The 18,166-nt window shown below is 44.2% G+C and overlaps 1 protein-coding gene across 3 annotated transcripts in view; it reads right to left on the reverse strand.

Annotated features, from left to right (window-relative positions):
* The window catches only part of CD58 (CD58 molecule), a 47,224-nt gene that overhangs the window by 20,467 nt on the left and 8,591 nt on the right, over positions 1 to 18,166 (reverse strand). For all 3 annotated transcript variants that reach the window (XM_067727406.1, XM_067727408.1, XM_067727407.1), the window contains exon 2: positions 898 to 1,194. In XM_067727406.1, the coding sequence (XP_067583507.1) occupies positions 898 to 1,194 (297 nt within the window). The remainder of the gene's footprint in view (positions 1 to 897; positions 1,195 to 18,166) is intronic.

Raw genomic sequence — 18,166 nt, forward strand, 5'->3', positions numbered from 1 at the left:
TGTGGTTACCAGAGGTGGAGGGTGGGAGGAAGGGGAGTTGGAGGAAAGTGGTCAAAAGGTATAAACTTCCAGTTATAAAATATATGAACACTAGGGATACAATGTGCTACATGATGACTATAGCTAACACTGCTGTGTGGTATGTAGGTAAGTTGTTAAGAGAGAAGATACTAAGTTCTCATCACAGGAAGAACATTTTTTTCCTTTTTTCTTTCTTTTCTTTTTATGGTATCTATATGAGAAGACGGATGCTAGCTGAACCTATCGTGGCAATCATTTCACAATGCATGTAAATCAAACCACCATGCTGTATGCCTTCAACTTGTACAGTGATGGATGTCAATTATTTCTCAATAAAACTGGGGAAAAAAAGAAACATTAAAGTGTACCCATCAGCCTCTGGATGACTGCAACAAGGAACGTGCTTTAGAGATGAGGGAAGGAGAATAACCCGGAAACATCAGCGAGAAGCACAGAGGAACCTGTATCCTATCCCCAGTTCCAGTTTAAAGTGGGAAGAGGAGGAAAAAAAAAAATCCCACCTCCTGTGTGAGCTGCAAGGGGAAGCAGGAACTTTAATTTATAGAGCACCACCTATCCATGGTTCAGAGTTCTGAGCTCACTGATGCCACGACATCCCTTTCCCATTCCCAGCAAGACAAGGGATGCTGCTGCCAGCAGCTCTGCCCAACGTGTGCTGTTCTCCTGACCTCAGTCACATCCCCTCCTCACCAAGAGGATGACAAGGGAGCTGAAAGTGGCTCCTGTGTACCGGAAAGAGAGGAAAACCCTGACAACAGGTGATGACTAATTTTTATTTCTCATAAACCAATGATTAGTATCTTAAAATAGTTAGAAATCTGCCATTTGAACAAACCAATGTTATGGCATACTCACCGATCACTCTGAGGGTGAACTTGGTGTTATTTCTAACACTTGGGGATTCAATTCCGTACTCATCTTCGTCTGATGGTGTTAACTTGTCGATTGTGAGGTTACCCGACACAGTGTCTAAGTAAACTCTATCTTTAAAAGATAGAAAAGCTCTGACTTCAGATTGGTCATCCCATTCTACAACTTTATCCTTTCCTCTTTTCCACACAATCTCCTTAAAGGGTTTAAAACTTGATGTGTATAAAGTTACACTCTTGTTCACAGCTCCATATATTACTTGGGAATCACAGCTAATGAAATCTAGGAGAAAAAAAAGAAATTGGTTAGGGAAGATAACATAACTTGATCAAAAGCAGAAAATTATCTTCCAAGATGCCTTGTGGGGGGAAAATGATTAAATTTAGTGGTAAAATTATTCATTAGCTACTTTTTGTACTAAGCTGATAAACTGCTGATAAAAAGTATAGGAAGGAGAACATGCTTGACCCTGTAAGAGTTTATTCTTTAATAGGGAACTGGGGCCCACAGAAATCCAAGAAGTGGATTCAACATTTAGGGAGCACCAACTACGTGCCAGGTACTGTGGGCAATGCTGGGAATATGGCGGCAAACAAGACAGGTGTCACTCCAGGCCCTCAAGGGAGGAGACACTGAGCAGACAAGGAGAGCCACCCAGGCAAAGGCCTTTCCTAGCAAATCACGCTGAAATTGACACAGGACAGCAAACCACCAGAAGATAAGAGGAGTCTGCAAGCTGACAGCCAGGTGAGGAGGGGAAGGAGAGATGGCCAAGCAGACAGAGGAAGCAGCCCCTCTGAAGAGGCAGGCCTTAAATCAGGAAGGCGCTGGGCGTGTCTGAGGAAATAAAAGCAGTTCCAAAAGGCTCGAAGGAAGAGAGCAAGGGGGGAACGGGTGGGGAATGAGGCTGGAGAGGCAGGCAGGGGCCAGACCACAGGGTCTGTGAGTGAGGGGCTGGGCCATGTCCGGTAAGATACGCTAAGCGTTTGGAATTTATCCTAATGGCAAGGGAAGGTCACGGACAGGGAAGACCGGCATGACATTTAAGTTTCAGTAGGTTGACTTTGTCTGCAGGGTGGACACTGGTCAACAGGGTAAGGATGGAGGGCAGAGAAAACCCAGAAGGGCAGTCAGTGCGGGAGCAGTGAAAGAAGGCTGGACCGGGAGACCAGACCAGGGCGCCGGCGGTGGGGATGGATAAGTGGACAGACTCTACATTTGAGAGGGAAATGAACAGGATTTAGTGATTGGATGAGAGGAGTTAATGGTGACTGCCAGGCCTCTCTCCTGGCTGACTGAGGTGCCATTAACTGAAATCAGAATGACCAGGAAGGAAGTCAGGGAGTGTGATGAAGATTGAGGTCTCGAGGCCTGGGTGCGGTGGCGTGTTGAAACCAACTGTTGTTAGCCTCTCTGCCGGACTCCGTTCAGGGAAGCCTGGAGAGCTTGGAGTGCACCACAGTGGGAGTATTTATAGCAGAGAAACTGCCTCATGCTTCACATCAGAACCTCCCACCTCCTCCACATCAATCCAGTTGTTAAACATTTACTATTACTACTAGATTGGGATATTCTTGATACCCCAAAATGGGCTTCAATGCATCGTGCTCCAGACTTGACTTTCTTGTTAAGAGAGAAGAGCAGCTGTTAGGGGAGAGACATAAAAGAGAAATTAAAACTTGATTGATTGAAGTTTTTACCTAGAAGCAATCAGGGTAATTGACAGAGTACAGGAAAAATCAAAAATATTAAATAGACCAATTGCAGGCAATTGTATCCAGTAATTTCAAATAAGAAGCAAATACGCCCCATTTGTCTATGTGCAAGGATTTTTAGAACTCACCTCCCTTAATCCAGGGAGGCTGCCTGCAATACACCAGCGTCCTTCTGTGGCTTTCCTGACCATGCACTGTTTCTCCCAATCAACCAGAGCCCATGAAAAGGCATGAAAAGGAATAAGATTTGAGGGGTGAGAGTCTATCCACACACAATAGTGGCGGCTCGAAATGTCTTGTACATGAATAGATGAATGAACGGATGAGGGTAAGTAGGGTGGTGGAGGAAGAGAAGAGGTCTCAGTTGAACTGCCCCTCCCTGGCTGCATAAAGCTGGCTTCTGTTTTTCCCAGGGGAAGGTGATGTTTCCTGGGCTTGAGAACAGGAAGAAGAAAAGTCTGGAATGGAGCTAACGGTGGAAAAAGGGGGAGACCAGTTCAGAAAAAATCATAGTCATTTTGAGCTGGAAGAAACTCCAACAATTAGTCAGTCAAATAACCCCCATTTCACAGGTGAAAGGACAGGGCACCAAGAAAAACGGAAGAAGATGTTACTGAACGCTTACCCTCGGCCAGTTACGTGTTCACGTACTTGTGTCCCTTTTTAATCCTCTCCACATCCCCGTGCAGTGGTGTTGCTAACTCCATCTCTCAGGCCCCGGGAGACATATCAATTGCTCAAGGTCACTCAGCAAGTTTATGGTAGCTGAGGGACCAGAACAGACCGGACATGGCCCAGCCCCTCACTCACAGTCCCTGTGGTCTGGCCCCTGCCTGCCTCTCCAGCCTCATTCCCCACCCGTTCCCCTCTTGCTCTCTTCCTTCGAGCCTTTTGGAACTGCTTTTATTTCCTCAGACACGCCCAGCGCCTTCCTGATTCAGGACCTGCCTCCTCAGAGGCACTTCTTCCTCTGTCTGCTTGGCCATCTCTCCTCCCCCTCTTCACCCAGACGTCAGCTGACTGATGGATGCTAAGCATAAGCGACCTGCAAGACATCTGCCTGGAGCTGTCCAGGAGGCTGCGGGGTCCACAGGTCTGCGGGTTCCCAGGGGAAGATACAGATTTGGGATCCATGACATTTGTAGATGCTATGTCTACCATTTCCTTCCTAAAGTCTTTTCTGTTGCACCTCCAAGACTGATCCTAAGGTAAGTTACCAATATGACTGTTTCCAGTGAAAAAGAATAGGAGAAAGGAGAGTGAATTTTTTTCTCAAGGTCACACACCCTGAACGAATGAAAGAATGAGCAAACAAACAGCAGCTAAGGAAAGGAGTCAGCAGTGAGTTGCTTACTTTGCTGATAACAGTGAATGGTCAGAAAAGGGACCACAGGGATGCTACCTTACCATGCCAGAGGGCAGAATGAAAAGGGCACCGACTTTCAAGGCAGATGCGCCCAGGGCGAACCTTCAAAAGTTCTCGCCACACTAGGTTTCCTCAGCCTAAAAAACAAATCATAATGCCTACCACAAAAGATTGTTTTGAGGTTTGAATAAGACTGAGAGTCTTTACACAATGGCTGAAATGAAGTAGGCTTTCAACAGGGTTTTCCCTCTTTTTCTTTCAATGATTCAGGCCACCATCAATGCATTCACTGTAGGTGACCCTGGCTGTGTGAGAACTGGGCATAGAGTGAGTTTTTGCTGTTTCGAAGTAGGGAGAGATAGAGGTAGGGGAAAATGTATCAGTGATTGCCTAAACAGATATTCTGTGCTAGACAGAATTTTTTTAACTGTTAGAGGTTTATTTGTTTGGAAGAATACTGAATGATCTTTTCTTTTGAAAGATATGAGGGTACCTAATACCTATATGTACTGTGTTTGTTTCCAATTTCAAAGACTCTTGCAGTCTTAAAAAACATCATCATTATACCCAGTTTTGATAGTTCTTCTCACAGGGCTTGAAGTCCGAAGTGGAACTCAAATATTTTGCAGACAAAGTGACCTGATTTTTGATTTAGAAAATATGGTAACCGTAACTACTGGGTTAATGAAATGGGACCTCCCCCAACTCCCAGCCACAAATTCCTCTGTGCATTTACACTTGAGTCCTGGGATTCTTTTAAAAAATATTTATTTATTTATTTGGCTGTGTTGAGTCTTAGTTACAGCACACAGGAACTTTCATTGCGGCGTGCAGGCTCTTTGTTATGGCGCGTGGGCTCTAGAGCATGCACGCAGGCTCAGTAGTTGCAGCGCACAGCCTCTCTAGTTGTGGCATGCGGGCTCCAGAGTGCGCAGGTTGCGTAGTTGCGGCACGTGGGCTTTCTAGTTGTGGCGCACGGTCTCTAGAGCACGCGGGCTTAGTTGCCCCACGGCACGTGGGATCTTAGTTCCCCAACTGGAGATCAAACCCGCATCCCCTGCATTGGAAGGTGGATTCTTATCCACTGGACCACCAGGGAAGTCCCGGGTCCTGGGATTTAGATTGACTGCTATTTTTAGTTTATTTAATCAAACACTTATATAGCACTTACTATCTACTAGGCAGTTGGAAGAACTCTACAAATATGTATTCAGCAAATCCTCTCAAAAACCATATCAGGACTTCCCTGGTGGCACGGTGGTTAAGAATCTGCCTGCCAATGAAGGGGACACAGGTTTGAGCCCTGGTCCGGGAAGATCCCACATGCTGCGAAGCAACTAAGCCCGTGTACCACAACTACTGAGTCCATGCTCTAGAGCCCGTGAGCCACAACTACTGAGCCCGCGTGCCACAACTACTGAAGACTGTGCTCCTAGAGCCCGTGCTCTGCAACAAGAGAAGCCACCACAATGAGAAGCCTGTGCACCACAACGAAGAGTAGCTCCAACTGGCTGCAACTAGAGAAAGCCTGCACGCAGCAACAAAGACACAACGCAGCCAAAAAAAATAAATAAATAGATAGATAGAAAAAAAAAACTTAAAAAGAAAAACCATATTAAGCAGCTGTTATTTTTAACCCTATTTTGCAGATGAGGAAACTGTGACACACAAACGTTAACTGACTAGCTAATTAAGTAGCGAAACTGCTTTTGAACCCAGATAGTCTGACTTTTAACCATTGCTTCTTATTTGGCTAGCTATGTGGTATATGGCTATTAAAGACAGTGACGTGATACAGGATATGTCAGAATGCAATTTCTAGAACGTATGGGAATAGCAGATGTTGGGAATGAGAAAAGGCAAACCATTCTAGTCGGGAGCCAAGCACACCTCTGAAACCTAGAAGTGAAGCATAAGCTCAATGGTCAACACATCACTGAATGTCAGGGCTGGACAGGTCCTCAGAGGACCCTGGCCCGCCCCACACCCATCCTCATATACATGAGGAAATGGCGAAGAGCTGATTGAGCAAGACAGCGATGAACCCAAATCTCCAAAATGTTACATGGGAATCCAAATTTAAACCTAAGTTTCATAATGCTGTTGTTTTTTAAAAATAATTTTAGATGTTCAATGGAAAATGAGACAGGGTTTCATAATTAAAGACCAAGAAACTAAGTTGAAAGTAAGGTCTAAGAGTTTGCACTTCTCATGTGTGATGGCAAGGAATATGTGACATATGAAAAAGTAAGAGAGGGTAAGGGGACAAAGGAGACTCGAAGGCAGGAAGGAAGAAAAGCTGGAGCGGCGTGTGTGGCGAGAAAACAAGGGGCAAACAAAGAGGTAATAAGGACACAAAATCACAGGAGCAGCTGAGAAGCCTGTGAGAACTAGCAAATGAAGCCCTGAGATAAAGACCAGCCGTTCAGCCAACAGAGGAGCCACAGACGGGCCAGGTGTGACCTACAAGGGAGCGGTGGAGGCTGTAGCTCTGGTGAGGCTGGCTCGCCTAGGGAGAGGCCCCTCAGCTCCTACCCACGTGGACACGTGCGAATTGCCGGATCTTCTAAGTTTCCAAGAAATGCTGGACGTTCAAATTTTACGGGAACACAAAAATCAAATTTTATGGGAACACAAAAATCAAATTTTATGGGAACACAAAAATCAAATTTTGAGACTTCCGGGAAGATGGCGGAAGAGTAAGACGCGGAGATCACGTTCCTCCCCACAGATACACCAGAAATACATCTACGCATGGAACAACTCCTACAGAGCATCTACTGAACGCTGGCAGAAGACCTCAGACCTCCCAAAAGGCAAGAAACCCCCCACGTACCTGGGTAGGGCAAAAGAAAAAACTAAACAGAGACAAAAGGATAGGGACGGGTCCTGCACCAGCGGGAGAGAGCTGTGAAGGAGGAAAAGTGTCCACACACTAGGAAGCCCCTTCGCGGGTGGAGGCTTCGGGAGGCGGAGTGGGGGAGCTTGGGAGCCGCGGAGGAGAGCACAGCAACAGGGGTGCGGAGGACAAAGCGGACAGATTCCAGCGCAGAGGATCGGGCCGACCGGCACTCACCAGCCGAGAGGCTTGTCTGCTCGCCCGCCGGGGCGGGCGGGACTGGGAGCTGAGGCTCCGGCTTTTGTCGGAGCGCCGGGAGAGGACTGAGGTTGGCGGCGTGAACACAGCCTGCAGGGCGTTAGTGCACCGCGGCTGGCCGGGAGAGAGTCCGGGGAGAAGTCTGGAACTGCCGAAGAGGCAAGAGACTTTTACGTCCCTCTTTGTTTCCTGGTGCACGAGGAGAGGGGATTAAGAACGCTGCTTGAGAGAGCTCCAGGGACGGGCGCGAGCCGCGGCTAAAAGTGCGGAGCCCAGAGACAGACATGAGACGCTAGGGCCGCTGCTGCCGCCACCGGGAGGCCTGTGTGCGAACACAGGTCACTAGCCACACGCCCTTCCGGGGAGCCTGTGCAGCCCGCCACTGCCAGGGTCCCGGGATCCAGGGACAACTCCCCCGGGAGAACGCACAGGCGCGCCTCAGGCTGCAACGTCTCGCCGGCCTCTGCCGCCGCAGGCCCGCCCCACACTCCGTGCCCCTCCCTACCCCCGGGCCTGAGTGAGCCAGAGCCTCCGAATCAGCGGCTCCTTTAACCCCGTCCTGTCTGAGCAAAGAACAGACGCCCTCCGGCGACCTACACGCACAGGCGGGGCTAAATCCAAAGCTGAGCCCCTGGGAGCTGTGAGAACAAAGAAGAGAAAGCGAAATCTCTCCCAGCAGCCTCAGAAGCAGCGGATTAAAGCTCCACAATCAACTTGATATACCCTGCATCTGTGGAATACCTGAATAGACAACCAGTCATCCCAAATTAAGGAGCCCTGTGGATGAAAGGCTCTTGGGGCTGCAGCCAGGAGTCAGTGCTGTGCCTCTGAGGTGGGAGAGCCAACTTCAGGACACTGATCCACAAGAGACCTCCCAGCTGCACATAATATCAAACAGCAAAAATTTCCGAGAGATCTCCATCTCAACGCCAGCACCCAGCTTCACTCAACGACCAGCAAGCTACAGTGCTGGACATCCTATGCCAAACAACTAGCAAGACAGGAACACAACCCCACCCATTAGCAGAGAGGCGGCCCAAAATCATAATAAGTCTACAGACACCCCAAAACACACCACTAGACGTGGACCTGCCCACCAGAAAGACAAGATCTAGCCTCATCCACCAGAACACAGGCACTAGTACCCTCCACCAGGAAGCCTACACAACCCACTGAACCAACCTTAGCCACTGGGGACAGACACAAAAAACAACAGGAACTACGAACCTTCAGCCTGCAAAAAAGGAGACCCCAAACACAGTAAGATAAGCAAAATGAAAAGACAGAAAAACACACCGCAGATGAAGGAGCAAGATAAAAACCCATCAGACCTAACAAATGAAGAGGAAATAGGCAGTCTACCTGAAAAAGAATTCAAAATAATGATAGTAAGGTTGATCCGAAATCTTGGAGATAGAATGGACAATAGAATGGACAAAATGCAAGAATCAGTTAACAAGGACCTAGAAGAACTAAAGATGAAACAAGCAACGATGAACAACACAATAAATGAAATTAAAAGTACTCTAGATGGGATCAATAGCAGAATAACTGAGGCAGAAGAACGGATAAGTGACCTGGAAGATAAAATAGTGGAAATAACTACTGCAGAGCAGAATAAAGAAAAAAGAATGAAAAGAACTGAGGACAGTCTCAGAGACCTCTGGGACAACATTAAACGTACCAATATTCGAATTATAGGGGTTCCAGAAGAAGAAGAGAAAAAGAAAGGGACTGAGAAAATATTTGAAGAGATTATAGTTGAAAACTTCCCTAATATGGGAAAGGAAATAGTTAATCAAGTCCAGGAAGCACAGAGAGTCCCATACAGGATAAATCCAAGGAGAAATACGCCAAGACACATATTAATCAAACTGTCAAAAATTAAATACAAAGAAAACATATTAAAAGCAGCAAGGGAAAAACAACAAATAACACACAAGGGAATCCCCATAAGGTTAACAGCTGATCTTTCAGCAGAAACTCTGCAAGCCAGAAGGGAGTGGCAGGACATATTGAAAGTGTTGAAGGAGAAAAACCTGCAACCAAGATTACTCTACCCAGCAAGGATCTCATTCAGATTTGATGGAGAAATTAAAACCTTTAGAGACAAGCAAAAGCTGAGAGAGTTCAGCACCACCAAACCAGCTCTACAACAACTGCTAAAGGAACTTCTCTAGGCAAGAAACACAAAAGAAGGAAAAGACCTACAATAACAAACCCAAAACAATTAAGAAAATGGGAATGGGAACACACATATCGATAATTACCTTAAATGTAAATGGACTAAATGCTCCCACCAAAAGACACAGATTGGCTGAATGGATACAAAAACAAGACCCATATATTTGCTGTCTACAAGAGACCCGTATTCTAACACATATATATGGAATTTAAGAAAAAAAAAATGTCATGAAAAACCTAGGGGTGAAACAGGAATAAAGACACAGACTTACTAGAGAATGGACTTGAGGCTATGGGGAGGGGGAAGGGTAAACGGTGACAAAGCAATAAAGAGGCATGGACATGTATACACTACCAAACGTAAGGTAGATCGCTAGTGGGAAGCAGCCGCATAGCACAGGGAGATCAGCTCGGTGCTGTGTGACCGCCTGGAGGGGTGGGATAGGGAGGGTGGGAGGGAGGGTGACGCAAGCGGGAAGAGATATGGGAACATATGTATATATATAACTGATTCATTTTGTTGTGAAGCTGAAACTAACATACCATTGTAAAGCAATTATGCTCCAATAAAGATGTTTAAAAAAAAAAAAAAAAAGATCAAAAAAAAAAAAATCAAATTTTATGGAATCAGTGGGCAATTAATTCCAATCTGAGCGGAGGGGTATCCCATAGTCAGGCCAGCCCCATGAGGACAAAGACAGGGTTGTTCTCCATCTTTGCTGCATCCCCTGCTGGCACATGAAGGACATTCCATAAATATTTGTTGAGTGAATTAACTAAACTGATTTAAATACAACTTAAATGTCGTATAAAAGGCAGAGCTTCCTGACAGAATTACAATATTTGATAGTCACCCCAAACCCTGAGCTTTGCAATACCTCAAATCGCTGTGGAACCTGGTTGGAGAACCATGACTCAGCAAGGAGAGGTGGAGAAGTTTAACTGAAGCTGCAGAATGGCCTGGGACCCCTCGTATGCTGTCAGAAGAGAACTCTTTCCTCCTCACTGCCTGCCTCCAGAACCAAAGCAAGACTGGAGGGTCTGCTGGCTCCCCACTCGCCATCCCCTTCAGGTTTAGCGGGGTTTCACCTACCACATGTTGTGGGCTTCAGGGCATTGCACCAGATAAGCTTACACCCACTCAGGATATCAGCCCTTCATCAATGTTAACACCCTGTCTGAGGTTTGAGGAGATGCAATTGTTTCACTGGTGCCACTGCTGAGAGCCGAGCTAACCACTCTTCTGGGATTTGGAGGAAAGGTTTTTCTGGAGTTTTTTCTTAGAAATGAACAATGTGATTTTAAAATACTTCCCTTCTCTTCCTAAAATTTCTTCAAGGTTCCACATGGCTGCAGATTTTAGCAGTTAAGGCAAAAATTCATTTGATGAAAAGAGAAAAAAAAATCCCCTGAAAGTTTCAGTACCCAAATACATAAATCTTGGTATTTTCCCCTGTGTGTATGACACCATAACGACAATTCGGTTAAAGATTCATTCAAGCTGGGAGATAGGAGGGCCTTGGGCATTTTTGTACCCAAGTGAGCAGCTGGATTTCTCCTGCAGACAGGGGCTTGTGACCATGACCTTGTTCCTCTCACTTCAGCATCACAGCACACTTTCAGTTGATACCCACTTGGGGTACTGGAGCGGTGGCAGCCTGCGAAACTAAGTCTCTGGAGTCACAAACACACATGCTCACAGTACAGAGAGCAGCCACTCTCCTCACATGTCTACGTCGGGGCTAGTGTCAAACAATCTGTCCTATTAAGTCTACAAACATTCTGTTTGTCAGCCCCCATGTCCCAGTTTGGGCATACGACATATGCTCACCAGGTACATGGATAATCAAAAGAAGAGCACCCAGTCTTTTCACTCAAGGAAGTTTAGTGTAGCTCGTTTCTTTAACCTAGCTCTTAATTAATCCAATCCAAACGAGCCCTAGACCAACTCAGCCTCAGTAATAATATTCCACAACAGCAACACACTTCCTGAAGGCTCACTGTGTGCCAGGCACTTGTTCCAAGAGATAGATAGATGGATGGATAGACAGATGGATGGATAGATGGATGGACGGAGAGATAGATGGATGGATAGATGGATGGATAGATAGATGGACGGATAGACAGATGGATGGATAGACAGATGGACGGATAGGTAGATGGATGGATAGATGGATGGATAGATAGATGGACGGATAGATAGATAGATGGATAGATAGATGGATGGACAGACAGATAGATGGATAGGCTCATTTATTCCTCAACTTAACTCTATGAGGTAGGGCTTATTATTCATTTATTCACTCACCAAATATTTGTTGAGCACCTGCTATGTCCCAGGCACTGTACTAAGCAGTGAGGATACAGCACTAAACAAATCAGACAGAATCCTGCCCGCTTGGAGTTTACATTATTGGTGAAGGTGGGGACGCGGGGCAGGGAGGAACACATTAAATGGGAAAGTATCACAGGTGATGTTAAGTGCTACTGAGAAAAATAAAGCAGTGTATTGGGGAGGATGATTAATAACGAGAAGGGAGGTTGCCATTACATGTGAGGTGGTCCCAGCTGGCATGTGACCAGGGCCCAGAAAAAACGAGGGAGTGAGCTTGAGCGTGTGGGGAAGAGCATTCAAAGAGTGAGAACCACTAAGTTACAGTTGAGGAAACTGGGGCTCAAAGAGGTTCAGAAGCTGACCGTGGTCACTCAGCTGGTCCGGGACAGAGCTGGTGTCCAGACACAGGTGGCCAGCTCCAAAGCCTGCACTGTTAGCCACAGTGTGAGATGCCTTGGTCCTTCCTTGTCAATTCCACCTGCATCCAGTCCCCATCAGTGATTTCTGTTTCCATGAGTGCTGAAGGCAGAAATCTACTGGTCTCAGATATGCCACCATGGCTTCCCTGTCTTCATCTATTTCAGACTGAAACTGCAGCCCCCTGACTCCCAACAGACAATAAACCCCCTGGTCCCCCAGTCCCAGAAACGCCACAGAACTCGCCTCACATATGCTCTCAGTTGTCAAGCTATTCCTTGTCTCCTGGATGAGTGCATCCAGAATTAAGACGTTTGTTCTTTAAATCAACTTCCTTTTGAACTTCCCTGTTTCCTGTCATGCTAAAATACTTGCCTTTTTAACCCCTTATTCTTGCACTTAAAAATCCTGCTTTCACCAGACATTTCCCTCTCAATCTGTGCAGTCCGATTCAGTAGCCACTAGCCAATGTGGCTCGTGAGCCCATGCCACATGGTTAGTCCAAATTGAGATGTGTTGTTAGTATAAGATACACACCAGACTTTGAAGGTCAAGTATGAAAAGGGGAATGTAAAATCTCTCATTAACATTTTCTATATCAACTACATGTCGAAATGAAAATACTGTGGGTATATTAGGTTAAATAAAATATATTATTAGAATTAATTTTACCTGTTTCATATTATATTTCTATTTAACAGCACTACTCTGGCCGGCTCTTTCAAGATACCCATATCACATCACGCTCAAAAGCCACATTTGCCTTTGACTGTTCTTGTCTTAGACAGGATATGTCTGAGACCTACAGCATGCTTTGGAGAATAAGGTTCTTACTAGAGCTATTTAATGCTCTGCAAGTCTTTTTAAATCTATTCTCCAAAGTCTGATTAAAGGTATTTCAATGTGCTATTGATCATTTCATTAAAAATTTCTTTATAATCCCTATTATTTTCTAGTTACTCAGGTCATAGTTGAGAAACTCTATTACAACTAATTTATGATGACATAGTCATTAGTTTCTTATTAATATGAATTTCTTATTATTTCCTGAATGTGTACAGTAAACTTCATTTTTTTTTCTAGTTTTTAACTGTTACATGGGAAAAACATTCAGAAACTACAGACCAGAGAGGCTGATGGAAATTCAGACACTGTTCTTAACAGACATTCAGGGGAACATTATGAAAAATGAAGGTCACTAGGAATCAAAACGGGTTCATTTCCTCAGAACAAGCCTATCAAAGTAATTTGGTTCCCTGAGATGGATACTTGCTAAACAAAATAGATCAAGGTCACAAAGGATAGAACTCTGAACTAATAACTTTCAAATGGGGGCAGAGACCAGACATGATTTCTTACAGTGATTCTGGGCAAGAGGTCCCCTCACTTTCACTGGTTTCATTTTGAGCCCCAGAGTCCTTGGGCTAAGAGCTCATCAGCAAAGGCACGAGCAGCATTGAGAAGGAGAAGGCCAATGCGCACAAGGGAAAGGGACTGAAAACAAGAAAACCAAGAGACCAAAGGAGAGAATCCCATGCCCATAAAGTAGCTAAAAGACATTTTCCTTTGAGTCTGGTAGATGGGCACTGAAACTTATCTCCAAAGAGGAACTGCTAAAATGTTTTCCACACTTTTTGGGGGACGGTCTCACTATTTTAGTCACACTTCATATTAAAACTTGTCTGGGGCTTCCCTGGTGGCGCAGTGGTTGAGAGTCCGCCTGCCGATGCAGGGGACATGGGCTCATGTCCCAGTCTGGGAAGATCCCACATGCCACGGAGCGGCTGGGCCCGTGAGCCATGGCCGCTGAGCCTGCGCATCCGGAGCCTGTGCTCCACAACGGGAGAGGCCACAACAGTGAGGCCCATGTACCGCACACAAAAAAAACAAAAAAACAACTTGTCTGAGCAAATGGAAAAGGCTGTATCCAGGTTTCACCTTCAATCCTGAGATGGAAGCTTTTATCTGTGACTGCAGAATCTAAGGTGCTGTGTGCCCTTAAGTAAAAACTTCAAAAAGCCTTCTGTACCCAAGAGAAAACAACATGAGAAGAAATCAAAAGACAGAAAACTTGTGCACACAAGGGCTGATGTATGCTGGCAAACTTTCTGCTTTTAAACAGAGAAAGCAATGCCTACCATCAAAGCCTATACGAATTAAAACACATTAGAGGGAGACATGCTGGGACCCAGCCCCACCCCCCAGCAGGCCAGCAGGGCTGGCAGCCAGTGGAGTCAGTGGAGTCAGTGGAGTCAGCTGCCCACACTACTTAGCTCCGCCACAGCAGAAGAGTGCATGCAGCCCATATAGGGGGCAGCCTAGAGCATATAACTCTAGTCACCAAACGGGATGGGGAGAGTCCTGCTGGGCCCCACAGGACATCTCTTACATAAGGCCACTTCTCCAAGACCAGGAAACGTAACCAACCTCCCCGCTACATAGAAATAAACATAGAGAATTAGACAAAGTGAGGAGACAGAAATATATAACAGACAAAGGAACAAGACAAACCCCCAAAGAAGAACTAAGTGAGTGGAGATAAGCAATCTAACCAATAAAGACTTCAGATAATGATCTTAAAGATGCTCAGTGAACTCAAGAGAAGAATGAATGAACACTGTGAGAAGTTCAACAAAGAGTTAGAAAATATAAAGAAGACTCAAACAGCTGAAGAATACAATAACTGAAATGTTAAAAATACACTAGAAGGAATCAACAGGAGATTAGATGACACAGAGGAATGCATCAGTGAACTGGAAGACAGAGTAGTGAAATTCACCCAAGCTGAACAGAAAAAAAAAGAACTTTAAAAAATAAGGCTAGTTTAAGAGACCGCTGAGACAACAGCAGGCACACTAACATTCACATTATAGGGGTGCCAGAAGGAGAAGAGAGAAAGGGACAGAAAACTTATTTGAAGTGATAACAGCTAAAAACTTCCCTAACTTGAGAAAGGAAACAGACATCCAAGTTTAGGAAGTACAGAAAGTCCCAAACAAGATGAACCCAAAGAGGTCACACCAAGACACATTGCAATTAAAACAGCAAAAGTTAAAGATAAAAAGAGAATCTTAAAAGCAGTAAGGGAAAAGCAACCAGTACACACAAAGGAACTCACATAAGACTTTCAGCTGACTTTTCAGCAGAATCTTTGCAGGCCAGAAGTACATCATGATGTACTTAACGTGATGAAAGGAAAAAAACTTACAACCAAGAATATTCTACCCGGAAAGGCTATCATTCAGATATGAAGGAGACAAGCAAAAGCTAAAAGAGTTCAGTGTCACTAAACCAGCTTTACAAGGAATGTTAAAGGGACTTCTCTAAGCAGAAAAGACCACAACTAGAAATATGAAAACTAAAAAAGGAAAAATCTCATTGGTAAAGGCAAACATACAGTAAAGGTCAACCACACAAAAAGCTAGTAGGAAGGTTAAAAGACAAAAGCGATAAAATCATCTATATCTATAGTAAAAAGTTAAGGAATACACAAAATAAAAAGATATAAAATATGACATCAAAAACATTAAATGTGGGCTTCCCTGGTGGTGCAGTGGTTGAGAGTCTGCCTGCCAATGCAGGGGACACGGGTTCGTGCCCCGGTCCGGGAAGATCCCACATGCCATGGAGCGGCTGGGCCCGTGAGCCATGACCGCTGAGCCTGTGCGTCCGGAGCTTGTGCTCCGCAACAGGAAAGGCCACAACGGTGAGAGGCCCGCGTACTGCAAAAAAACCAAAAAACAAAAAACATTAAATGTGAGGGTGGGGTGGGCAGCAAAAACGCAGGGTTGTTATAATGTGTTCAAACTTAAGAGATCATCAACTTAAAATAATCTCATAAAATTGACTCATTATATAGTTATACATGAACCTCATGGGAACCAAAAGCCTATGATAGATACATACACAAAAAAGAGAAAAGAATCCAAACATAACACTAAAGATAGTCATCAAATCACAAGAGAGCAAAAGGAGAAAAAAGGAACAGAAAAGAATTGTAAAAACAACCAGAAAACAATGAACAAAATGGCAATAAGTACACACCTATCAATAATTACTTTCAATGAATGGACTAAATGTTCCAACCAAAAGACATAGAGTGGCTGAATGGATTAAAAAAAAAAAAAAAAGACCCATCTATATGCTGCCTATAAGAGAATCACTTCAGATCTATAGACATAGACTAAAAGCGAGTGGACGGAAAAAAGGTATTCATGCAAATAGAAATAAAAAGAAAGCTGGGGAAGCAATACTTACATCAGACAAAACAGACTTTAAAATAAAGACTGTGGGGCTTCCCTGGTGGTGCAGTAGTTAACAATCTGCCTGCCAATGCAAGGGACATGGGTTCGAGCCCTGGCCCAGGAAGATCCCACATGCTGTGGAGCAACTAAGCCCAAGCACCACAACTACTGAGCCTGAGTTCTAGAGTCCGCAGGCCACAACTACTGAAGCCTGCGTGCCCAGAGCCCGTGCTCTGCAACAAGAGAAGCCATGACAATGAGAAGCCCACTCACTGCAACGAAGAGCAGCCCCCACTCATCGCAACTAGAGAAAGCCCACATGCAGCAACGAAGACCCAACACAGCCAAATGCAGCAACGAAGACCCAACACAGCCAAAAATAAGTTAATTAATTAATTAAAAAATTAAAACAAAGACTGTAATAAGAGACAGAGAAAGAGATTACATAAGGATAAAGGGACCAATCCAACAAGAAGATAAAACAATTGTAAATATCTATGTTCCCAACATAGGAACACTTAAATACATAATGCAAATATTAACAAACATAATGGGAAAAATTGTGACAGTAACACAATAATATTAGGGGACTTTAATGTCCCACTTACATCAATGGACAGATCATCCGGACAGGAAATCAATTAGGAAACATTGGCCTTAAATGATACATGAGACCAGATGACCCTAATAGATATATAGAGAACATTACATCCAAAAGCAGTAGAATACACATCCTTTTCAAGTACACATAGAACATTCTCCAGGACAGATAACATGCTGGGCTACAAAACAAGTCTCAATAAATTTAAAAAACTAAAATCATATGATGCATCTTTTCCAACCACAGTGCTATAAGACTAGAAATCAACATAGGTAGTATGCTTTTTTTACATCCATCTTAGTAATACTTTTCTGGATCTGCCTCCTCAGGCAAGGGAAACAAAAGCAAAAATAAACAAATGGGACTATATCAAACTAAAAAGGTTCTGCACAGGGAAGGAAACTATCAACGAAATGAAACAGCAGCCTGCCGAATGGGAGAAGCTATCTGCAAATGATATATCTGATAAGGGGTTAATATCCAAAATATACAAAGAACTCATACAACTCAATAGTAAAAGCAACAACAACAACCAAAAAAACCTGATTAGAAAATAGGAAGGGGACCTGAAAACACATTGTCCAAAGAAGCCACAGAGATGGCCAATAGGCACATGAAAAGATGCTCAGCATCACTAATCATCAGGGAAATGCAAATCAAAACCACAATGAGGTGCTACCTCACACTTGTCAGAACGGCTATCCTCAAAAAAGACAACAAAGAACAAGTGTTGGCGAGGGTGTGGAGAAAAGGGAACCCTCATGCATTGTTGGTGGGAACATAAATTGTTGCAGCCAGTATGGAGAACAGTATGGCAGTTCCTCAAAAAATTAATACAAACTGCCGTATGATCCAGCAATTCACTTCTGTGTACCTGAAGAAAACAAACACACTAACTGGAAAAAAACATATGCACACCAATATTCATCGCAGCATTATTTACAATAGCCAAGATATGGACGCAACCTATGTGTCTACTGATAGATGAATGAATAAAGAAGATGTGGTATTTATATATAATGGAATATTACTCATCCATAAAAAATGAAATCTTGCCTTTTACAACATGGATAGATATAGAAAGTATTAGGCTAAGTAAAACCAGTGAGACAGAGAAAGACCAATAGCATATGATTTCACTTATATGTGGAATCTAAAAAACAAAACAAACATTCAAAACAGAAACAGACTCATAGATACAGAGAATAAACTGGTGGTTACCAGAGGGAAGATGGATAGAGAGGGTGAGTGAAATAGGTGAGGGAGATTAAGAGGTACAAACTTCCACTTATAAA

The sequence above is a fragment of the Pseudorca crassidens genome, chromosome 2, assembly GCF_039906515.1.
Source record: "Pseudorca crassidens isolate mPseCra1 chromosome 2, mPseCra1.hap1, whole genome shotgun sequence".
Classification (NCBI taxonomy): domain Eukaryota; kingdom Metazoa; phylum Chordata; class Mammalia; order Artiodactyla; family Delphinidae; genus Pseudorca; species Pseudorca crassidens.